At 36.6% G+C, this 10,638-nt stretch overlaps 1 protein-coding gene across 1 annotated transcript; it reads left to right on the top strand.

Moving 5' to 3' along the window:
• Nucleotides 1–6,513, top strand: LOC104542725 (parafibromin-like; the record flags this gene model as incomplete). Its single annotated transcript, XM_010187122.1, has 6 exons — nucleotides 1–102; nucleotides 1,060–1,129; nucleotides 2,059–2,121; nucleotides 2,211–2,263; nucleotides 4,061–4,149; nucleotides 6,297–6,513. Coding segments are annotated over 6 exons (594 nt in total), but the record flags the coding sequence as incomplete, so codon positions are not given.
• Nucleotides 6,514–10,638: the final 4,125 nt, after the last annotated feature.

The following is a 10,638-nucleotide window of genomic DNA, read 5'->3' as shown; positions in this document are numbered from 1 at the left end:
GGGAAAGAGGGCCAACCCAGGGAATACTACACTTTGGATTCCATCTTGTTTCTGCTCAATAACGTGCACCTTTCACATCCTGTTTATGTCCGCCGTGCTGCAGTAAGTAAACAATATAAAATTTTATTTTGTCTTGTTTGTGATAAGTAATGTGTGCATAGTTATTTCCAGGGAATGATAGTAGCATTTCGGTGTATGAATTTGGCTGGGGAAAGGGGAAAAGATACACAACGAAGTGTGTGTGTGTCTTTAAAAAAAACAACACTTCTATGTAGGGATGAAGTGACAATCCATAGCAAGGTGGAATATTTTTCTTGACAGTTCACTTCCTAAGAGATTATCCCTTCAAACCACCAGGTTGCATTTACAACCAGAGTCTGTCACCCAAATATTAACAGTAATGACAGCATTTCTCTTGGTATTCTGCGGTCACAAGTGTCTCCAGCATTAACTGTTTCAAAAGTACTTTTGTCCATCTGTTGTGCATTCGCAATCTAGATGATCCTTTAGTGCCTGAGATTGCCAAATTCTACAAAACAGAGAAAAGTATGAAGACTAGCTTTGGAGTGGACTCCGAAGTATGCAAATTGGATAAGCTCTACAAATAAAGATAGGGGAACTCTGAAAGTCTATTTAATTTCCTTTTGACTGCTTTCTGTGAGCCCATGCTTCATCTGCCCCTGTGACACCTCTGTGACACCTGTTACCTGATACAGTGGTGCTGCATGTTTTACTTGCTTGGAACAGCAAAATTGAATATTTCTGTGTACCAGCATTGACTCCTGGCAGAGAAGTGTGTGTGTGTTAAAGCTAGTTCTTAATCTTTAAAGTGAAGGAGGAAAAAGGCTGTCCCCTCTAAGTTTTATAGCAGACAACAGATTTCATTTTGTGTAGTTCAGTGTCCTTTAGGAAGTAATTGTATTTTTAAGCCTGATAGTTATGCTTTCTTGGGAGGCAGTACATGTATTCCTGTCTTTGAGCAGTTTTCAGTAACAGTGAAAAATCTTCAGCGAGCGACTTTCTGAGGGAGTAACAGTTTAATGTCTGCTGTCTTTTCAGACTGAAAACATTCCTGTGGTAAGAAGACCTGATAGGAAAGACTTGCTTGCATACCTAAATGGGGAAACCTGTGAGTGATTCTTTCTTTTAACTTAAACACAGCATGCTTTACTACTTCATATTTATGGGACAAGTGAGGGGTAGGAGGGAAAGGATGGTTAATGATAGTCATTTTGCAGCTTAACTGAATATGCTCAAACTTCTCAAGTGAAGTTAGAATTTCTTTTATATTTTACTTTTGTTCTTAACTTTAGTTTCTTAACTATTTTCATGGTACTTAGATATGAGCTGCATTCCTATGTGCGTGTTTAGAAGTGAGCTACTTCAGTAGTGTATTGATCTTGATGCAACAAGTGTGTGGTATAAAACCTTTAGTATAGTAAAAGACAAAATCACTGCTTTGTCATCTGGCAAATTTGCCTGGTATTCCATCATCTTAAAATTTCTGTTAACAATAGTCAGAGAAAAGAGGTTTCTCTGAGAGAGAGGTAAATATGGCTTACTTGTGTAAGTTGCTCTGTTTTGTGGGAGGTCTTGAAATTTTTAGTGTACTGGAATGAAAGATTATTTCTGTAGTGTGAGTAGTAAATAATTTCTGTGTTTTGAAGGGACCATCAGGTTGTTTTTATTCCAAAAAACTAGACAGACTAGTAGATCTTGATTCCAGGTTATAAAGTAATTATCTTTGTGACTGTTTTCTTTTGTGTGGTATATACAGATCATAGAATCATGGACTAATTTATGTTGGAAGGGACAACAGGAGGTCATCTGGTTCAATCTCATTTTCTAAGAAGGACCAAATGACCCTGAGCAACCTGATTTAACTTCATATTCAGTCAAGTTCTGAATATCTCCAGTTCCAGTGTTTGACTGCCTTAGCTACCTAATATCTAGTTAGAATTTCCATTGTTGAAAATTATCTGTTGTTTTTCTTCCCTTTATACTTAAATACTTCTGCAAGTCTTTTGTACTTAAAGGAAATGTTGTGTTTGATTACAGCAACCTCATCAAGCATAGACAGAAGTGCTCCACTTGAAATTGGTCTTCAGCGGTCCACTCAAGGTACAGTTTAACTAAAAAAATAACTTTGAGGTTTACTTTATGAAAGTCTACTACAGTCTTGCATTTTTAATGTCCTCTTTTTCTTGTAGTTAAAAGAGCAGCAGATGAAATATTAGCAGAAGCAAAGAAACCAAGAATAGAGGTAAGGGCAGTAACTGTCTTCAATACAATTTGAGGGGTGGTGGTAAATTACAGTAATTACCTGTTTTGGAGCAGTTCAGTTGGGCTACCTGTCCTCTGGGTACACACAGTACTGCTGTTAGTGTGAACATGAACTGGAAGGAGTTAGAATTTAAGCCTCTGATTTAAACTTGGAATTTTAGTTGCTGGATGTGTGTTGTAGTATGAAAGAGGAAACCTTGATCACCTATCTGTAAGTGCCTGTTGCATTATAACCTGTCTAAGGATTGGAATAGAAGTGCTGTTTAGTGACCAATTATGGTTATTTGTTATCCATGAGTTGGCAATTATAACTTAAATGCCAGTCTCATCTCTATCAATGGATGGTTATTTGTTTTACCTGCTTAGTCTCTTTATAGCAGTATATGAAACTGTTCCTGTGGTTACTGTTTTCTGAAGCAGTTTCTTACATAATTAATTTAACAGTGTGTTTTCACAAGTACCTCTTTAAAAGAAGCAATGTGTCTATTTATTAAACACATTATATTACTTAACTCTACCTGGTTTTAAAACAACTGACTTAATTTTTTTTTTTAAAACTATGTTCATCCAGTTGTCTCCTCTGAGTCGTTATACATCTGGCTGTATATATTTTCAGTGCATTTTAAATGCACTGAGGCTTTAAATTTCTTAAAAGAAGGGTTATCAAATACATGAATTCCTTATTCAAAAATTTTATTTGAACTTTGTTTGTACTTAGGTCTAACTGTGTAAGAATTATAAAAACTTTTTGCATTCTTAATGGTACATGAGGAGATGATTAATGTGAGGTGACCTATTGGTGATTTATGGATTTTTATTCTACTTTACCCTGTAATGGCTGTGATGCCAGTATGTGTTGAGATTGTAGATCTTCACCATCATAATTTGGAGAATCAAGAATTCTGCATATAAGCCTAATGAACTTTTGGTCATCTTAATTTGTTTTCTTGCTGCTCTGGCAACTCAGAGTCTATAAAGTCTGTTTTAAGTTATTCAGAGATCATCTTAGTGTAGAGATTCCAGGTCTCTCCTGATATGTTGGCATGACTTTTGCTGTGCTTCAGCCTTTTCAAACAGCCTTTTGTCAACAGTACAGGCTTGATGGTGTTTTAAGTTTTGTGGGGAACTAAGATGGAACACAAGTAAAGCGGCTGAAAAGATGGCATAAAATTACATCTCTCTACTGCTTTTTCAGATTACACCTCTGTCTCAAAGCTGGCTTGAGTAACAGTAACTAGTCTGGCTCAAACCTGGCTAGAGTAACTCTTGACTTATTTTTTATATTTATTAGGAATGCAGTTTATAAAAGTTCTGCATCAAGATACAACAGTTCCAAGCAATTCTTTTCTTTCAAAATGTCACTGGTTAAATATCTGGGAAAATTTGCGTGTCCAATAAATTTACCTTAAAAATGTGTGTATATGTATTGTACTCCCTGAATGTATGCATTGCTTGCCAGTTTTAAGTTCTCGGTTTTTTCTGTTGTTCTAAATTATTGTCTGAGCAAGGCTCTTTATGAGGGAATTGTAGTTTTCTTTTCATTATACTAATTATACTTTGTGGGTCTTGAGAGGAAATTTCCAGTAACTTTACGGTTAATGCTAGTGCACAGATTAAAAATACTTGGGAATAAAGATTGTCCTTGTTAGTGTGGAAAAACAAACAAAACAACAAAAACCCCCAGATCTGAATAGCTTTAATTCTAGTTGTATTTATTTTTTTAAAGAGACTGCACAAAAGATTAAACATTACAGTTAAATATTACTGTTACTGCTAGGATGAAGAGTGTGTGCGCCTTGACAAGGAGCGATTGGCAGCTCGGTTGGAAGGACATAAAGAAGGTATCGTGCAAACGGAGCAGATCAGGTAGGAATACATTTTCTTATGGGTAATGCTCAATTAAGGAACTGATAACAATTCTTGTGCGTTTCAAGGCAGACAGTGTTACTCCTGTCCAACAGCTCTCCCTTAGGTGCCATAATTGGTAATGCTTGAGGAGACAGAATTTCATGCCTTGTCAGACTCCTGTTCTTCAGTGGAAGTTCAGATGTCATGGTGTAAGATTTGGTTTGTCTTCATAAGCAAGCGGACACTTGTCTTTTCTTCCCACCAAGTCTGCCATTTCTGCTTTCTTCTGCCATGGTGCTTACTGAATACAATGAGCAGAATAGCAAGGGGAAGCTGATTATCTCTGTACTTCAAAGAAAAATATCCTGTATTGAGGGATGTCTTGCATGCAAAAGGAGGAAAACATTGTGAGACCAGATCAAAGGGTAACACAGCCTCTGTTTGACTCCCTGCAGAGGTGAGCTTCTTGCCTCTGAAGAGATAGTAGGCTACCAGAGGATAATGCACTGTCATTGCCATAAGTAGTAATCAGTTATTCAAGTGCTTAAAAATCTGTCCATCACCTTTCTTCTTCTGTTGTGTCTGTCCAGAATTCTGTGAAGTATGATAGCTGGTTTTTAGTCTTGCATCATATCTCCCCAAAGGCAAGCAGAGAGGAAATTAGATTCTTGCAAGATCTTGGGCTTAGTAGGTTGCCAGACTCTAGTAGTTTATTTTCAAATAGTCGAGTTCAGATGCCTTAAAGCAAAGCAAGCTGCTTAATTTGTTTAGTGTGTCAGCTTCCATAATGTGAAATGGGAGTCATGCTTCCTACAGTTAAGGTGTATGAGTATGCATTAACGTACTGCTCTGTCTGCACTGAATTTTGCAGATAAGTAGTTTCACTTGATAGACCTGCTGCATTCTTGAGGAATGTCTCTTGAGTATAAGCAATGCTTGTCTGTCCTTTAATAAGATTAAACTTAAAGTTAGCCTTGCAACAATTAATACAGCAAAGTTGAGGTGTTTATAGAATCCATAATTACGCCTAGCCACATAAAAAATACATATTTTGAATGTGTTTTTCCTCTGTCTCTTGTTTAGGTGTACTTCAAAGGAAACTATAGAAGAATAAAAAAACAAGAATCTGATTGTTACATGACAATCATAAGTCAGATTGTAAAATCTGATTTAAAATCAGAAAGCCGAATGATCAAAAAATCAATAACGTACACACGTTGTTTTGTATAAACTGATAATTTGGATACTAGCCTGAGTGTATCCCAGCTTTGTTCAGTGCTGCAGTGAGGATTACTCAGTATTATTCATAATTACTTTGTATTCTGTATTTACATATTTTTTTAAAATGCTGAATATAAAAGACTGCCCTTTTTTTTAAAAAAAAAAAGTGAGTTTGAACTGCATGTTTTTTCCTGCTTGTTACTTTAACAGCAACACAAAGTTCCCTTTTTAATAGCTTAGTTGTGAAAGGAATCTCATGACATAAGATTGTCTGGGGTATGTGCAGTTAGGACTATGCAATTTGGCCCGCCTTTTTTTTTTCTTCTTCTCAACTCACCTGCAAAACAGTAGGGCTCACTGTTTGGCAACCAAATTCTGTGTTTACAATTAAAAGCAAACAGATAAAGATTGTGCACTCTTGGACTGAACTGAGCTACCTCAAACATGGATTAATGTGGACAAAGTTACTGCCATCTGTTTTTTGTTTGGCCTATATGTTCTAAAAATGTAACACATCTTCCAAGTGGCCAAGTCCCCTTAACAGCATCTCAGCCAAAATTTAGTTGAATGCGTTGAAAGCCTCAGAGCAGCCAGAGATTGACTTAACACAAAACTGTAATCCACTGAGAATAATGGGGAGCTGAAATTCAGATGATGATGTAAGTAGAAGTGTTAGTCCTGATGCTTTACATTTGCAGTCTTTACTTCTACTTGTTATAGTTGGGATTTTTTGACAATTTTTGTGCTAATACCAGAATGGAGTCTTTTGTGTGCCCAAAGCAGTGATACCAAGCTCATGTAGTCTTCGAGTATATGTCAGGTTCACTATTTTATGATTTGTCACTTAGGCATAAGCTTTAAGCAGGGTGAAGTTACTCATTCACAAATTCAGAAGAATTGTTTGTGCATTTGTTCAGTCTCTTCTGTTGTTTTTGCTCATTTAGGTCCTTGTCCGAAGCCATGTCAGTGGAAAAAATTGCTGCTATCAAAGCAAAAATCATGGCAAAGAAAAGATCCACTATCAAAACTGATCTGGATGATGACATAACTGCTCTTAAACAGAGAAGTTTTGTTGATGCTGAAGTGGATGTAACCAGAGATATTGTCAGCAGAGAGAGAGTATGGCGGACAAGAACTACGATCCTACAAAGCACGGGCAAGGTAATGCTCTGGATACCAAGCTATTGTAATGATACAAGTGACAAACTGCATTGGAGAGCTGTTGGCACAGTGACAGAAGAGTTTGTTCTTACCTCATTACTGTAGACCTAAAATGTAACTCAAAACACTTGTTTCAGCCATGTAAAATATATGAAGTGATGGCTTAATTCCTCTTAACCAAAGCCGGAGTGTAACTGATAGAAGTAGTAACATGTGTACATAGAAATTCCAAAGGCTGCTAAGCTGTGGAAAACACCGAAGGATTAAGGTGAGAAAATGCTAAAATGAACAAAACCGAAGTGTTACCATGAGGATGCTTTTCTGTATATTTTTGTTCCTTCATGCTCCTTTAATCCATGCCTTTAGCTTCACTTGGTTATGTGCTATCCAGAACATGGTTTGCAAGCACAGCTGACAGCTTGCTGTCTTTGGACAGAAAGACTTTATTGCAGTGATACTTGGCACTAAATTTCTCGAGGAAGCATTAAGTCAATTTCTAAAAGATTGCAAATGTCTGTTTTCCTGAGGTTATTGTCCTTTACAAAAGATTGCATCCTTTGCCTTTACTCCTTTAAGTACTGTCACAGGAAAATAATATTTAGAAGTAAATGAGTTTTTATTTCTTAATGGTATTTTACATAACGCTCATTTGTACAACCTGGTCTCATGGCATTAGTGGTGGAATAATTTCATTCATGAATTGTGGGGTAATTACTGGATGAGTGGCATGTACCTGCATGCTGCATCCAGAGTGAGTGTTGCTGCTTTGAGTCTGTGAGATGTGTAGCAATCTCACTGCTGAAGAGTTGAAAACAATTGGTAAAAGCCTTTAACACTGTAGTTGTTGGAAATGTTTGCACAGAAGGAATCTGGATAGCTTTTCTTCCTCTAGCAAATCAGTCATGGCATTCACATCTTTATGTCTTCCAAGGGAAACTTGGAAAGATACTAGGGAAGGAGTTGAATGTTTTATTGTAGTATCCTTGTAATAGTAGTGTGATTGAGGGTAGTAGTTTTAAGCAAAACCTATCACAGGGAGAAAGAAAAGAAACAAGACATCAAGTTTGCTCTTGATCTCCAGCACGCAGTTGCTTTGACTACATGATGAATGTAATAGGCATACTAGCAAGTCTTTATTTCTGTTCTTGCAGAATTGCAGGAGATTTTTTGATAGCATGGACAGAAATCATTGAATGTAAGGTTTATATTTTTGTAAAACTAACAGTAAGTAGATACTGAAACAAGACTTGCTACTGAGGGCTGTGATTTATCCTAGAGCAGCTTTGTAGGTTGGTTGGGAGGGCTTTTGGTTGATTTTATTTTTATTTTTTTAAACACCTTTGTGAAGGCCTTCCTATATATATTCCTTGGATATATTCTCTCAGGCAGATCATTCCATAGCTTTTGGCTTGGTCATTTAAAGAGTATTGATCAGGGAAGCATGATACCCTGCCGCAAATGCTGTTTTGACTTTTCTGTGTGACACTCGAATTGCGAATGCGCCTGATAATTCTTTTGATTGTAAATTTTCACTCTGCTTGGTATAGATTTATCTGCACTCTCTTGAATCCTTGTGAAATATTTAAAAACAATTTGACTTCAGCAGTAGTTTACATGCCATGTAGTGTCTCTTTAATATCTGAATTCCTTTAAAACTCCTGGGTGAGTGGTGACAAAGAGTGAGCACTCCAAAATGTTGATTTTGTGGTTTCTTTCCAAAAATATCTTTAGTGTGAGGCAGCTCCTCAAACTCTTGTTTCCACAGAGAAAAACTCCTGTGTGTGAACTTTCTCAGTGTTCTCTGTAGTAAACAAAGATGCAGAGATAGCTTAAGATGCAAAAGGAAAACACTAGGAAGATCGGGCTGCAGCAAAAAGAAAATAGTCTATCAATCATCCTTATCAGCTTTCTGGCACACTTCCTCTGGTTTTGATGTGGTTGAAAAAAATACCAATTCCTCCAGCAAGATACTTCTCAAAAATCTGTGTAGATGTCAATAATCTTAACTATATTTATAAAGTATTTGCTGTTTCTCCTTTTGGACACACACTCTGATTCTGAAGTTTACTTTTTACTTCAAATAGCCTTTTTTTGCTTTATAGAACTGTGCCAGGGTTTTTTAATTTTTTTCCAAGTCTCCAGTGATGTAGTGCTCTTTTCTAACATCTTGAAAAGTTTTCATGATACTTGCATTCTGCCCTTTAGGTGCTACTTTTAATTCTTTTGATAGCATCTTTATTTGTATGTAGCTCCTCTTGCTGACATTAAATAGTGGTGGGGTTTTTTCCTGGTTGTAGTTTTTGTTTTGTTTACAGAATGTTGAATTTCAGTGTGTCGGTAGTCCTGTTCTAGAATATTCTCCAGCACCTCCTTCTCTGAAGTGGATTCTGTGGACTAAATGAAGAGATGTTTTTCCTTTTGTGACTACTTTGGGCAGTTGCCTCAAGAAGCAGTTGCTTCTGATAGCCGAAGAACTATTGCTGCATCACTTCCCTTCTTGACACTTATCCAACCTACAAAGTAACTGCAGTCTCTCATAATTACTCTCATAATTAATTTTCTTCTTTGAAAGTCTCTATACTGTCCCATCCATATTGGCAATGTAGCCCTAATGCTTTGGTAACTTGGGACAGTTTATCATTCATTCAGTTGTTGTCATTCAGTTTCTGTGACTTGGAGCTTTCCATAATGCATCACACAGGTCCTTCCTCTGTACACCACCCTCTGTTACCCATTTTTGATCAGATGTTGCATTGATCCCTGTCTTTTCACTGATTTTTGTGAGGTTCCTACTGTTTGTAAATTCAGATATTTTAGGTTAGCTGTCCTCTTTTGTTTTTAAGATGTCTAGAATTTACATTTGCTTGCTTATTTCTGTTTTGCTTAGAACTTATCAATAGTTTTATGTCTGATTTTGCAGTTCTGCCTTCTTTTGGAAATAGCATCTTTGATTTAGTTGCTGGTGGATGAGTCATCCTGCACTGTTTTAAACATCTATTGGCCTTCCCCAAGTCTGTAACGTAGTCCTCTAGATTTTATGAATGTGACGTTTTTATGTGATCACTTTTCAGAGGCAAATGACGTGTGTTTAGTTTAAGTTTTGGGGTTTTTTTCTCTCATAGTAGCTTAATTTTAGAACTGTCTGTGAGGATATATTGTTTAAAGTACTTTATTTTCAGGTTTGACTAAAGGCATGCAATGTAACATTGCTGTTTTGGTGAGTCAACTGACAGTCTAACAAACAGAAAACTTAGTCAGATTTCAAAAGCAATAGGAGTACTTGGTGCTAGAGCTGCTTCTGAATTCCTTTACCAGTCTTTTAACAGCCACAGCTGTTGGAGTTTTTAAAAAATTAATATTTTCTGTTTGTCTTCACTCTTCATGCAGTCCAGTTCTCATTCCTAATCTTCACAAACATGCACAAAATCAGGGTGAGAGAATTGCTGTCATCAGACTTGATACAACTAGATATGCTGGGGGAAAGAAGCAGTGCAGGTATAGGGAAAAGAGTTTAAAGAAGGAAGAGGAGAAATTATTTAATTTGTAGATTGATATTTGGACAAGGTGTCCTGCTGCTGTAAGTGTCTCTCTGGAGTTTTTTCTTGCCTTTTTTGTATAAAGCAGACATCATAGTTTCTGGTGCTTACTTATATTAAAAGGGTATGAATGAGTTTTTGATGTAGTCATGTCATTGACTACAGAACCTGTTTCTGGAAAGCAGTTTAAGTCTGTCAGATTTGTATATATGTTACATCAAACTGAACTGAAATATTGTCTGGTGAAGAAATGTCAGAATTAATATTGTCACTTTTGAAACTGCAAATCTTAGGAGAAAATGCTAGCAAAATATTACTTTTGTAACCTCTTTATTGAGAGAATCTTTGTTTATCGAAGTGAGTATCTTCTGCAGTAGCTAAAGTTTTGAACCTGTATACAGGATATTTACCATGTAAGTGGTTGGAGTGGTAAGTTTCAAATTACTGCTTTGTAAAGGTTTCAGTTCTTGTGTACATGTTTTTAGATAGATGGCTGTCTTGTAAAACAAACAGTTGAACACCTGGGGGGGGAACCAAAACAAACAAAAAAACCCAAACCAATACAAAATAACCAACACCCACCCACACC

This window comes from Mesitornis unicolor, unplaced genomic scaffold (assembly GCF_000695765.1).
Source record: "Mesitornis unicolor isolate BGI_N332 unplaced genomic scaffold, ASM69576v1 scaffold46626, whole genome shotgun sequence".
Lineage (NCBI taxonomy): Eukaryota > Metazoa > Chordata > Aves > Mesitornithiformes > Mesitornithidae > Mesitornis > Mesitornis unicolor.
Note: the sequence above shows the minus strand (reverse complement) of the source record. Positions and strands in the feature narration are given on the sequence as shown.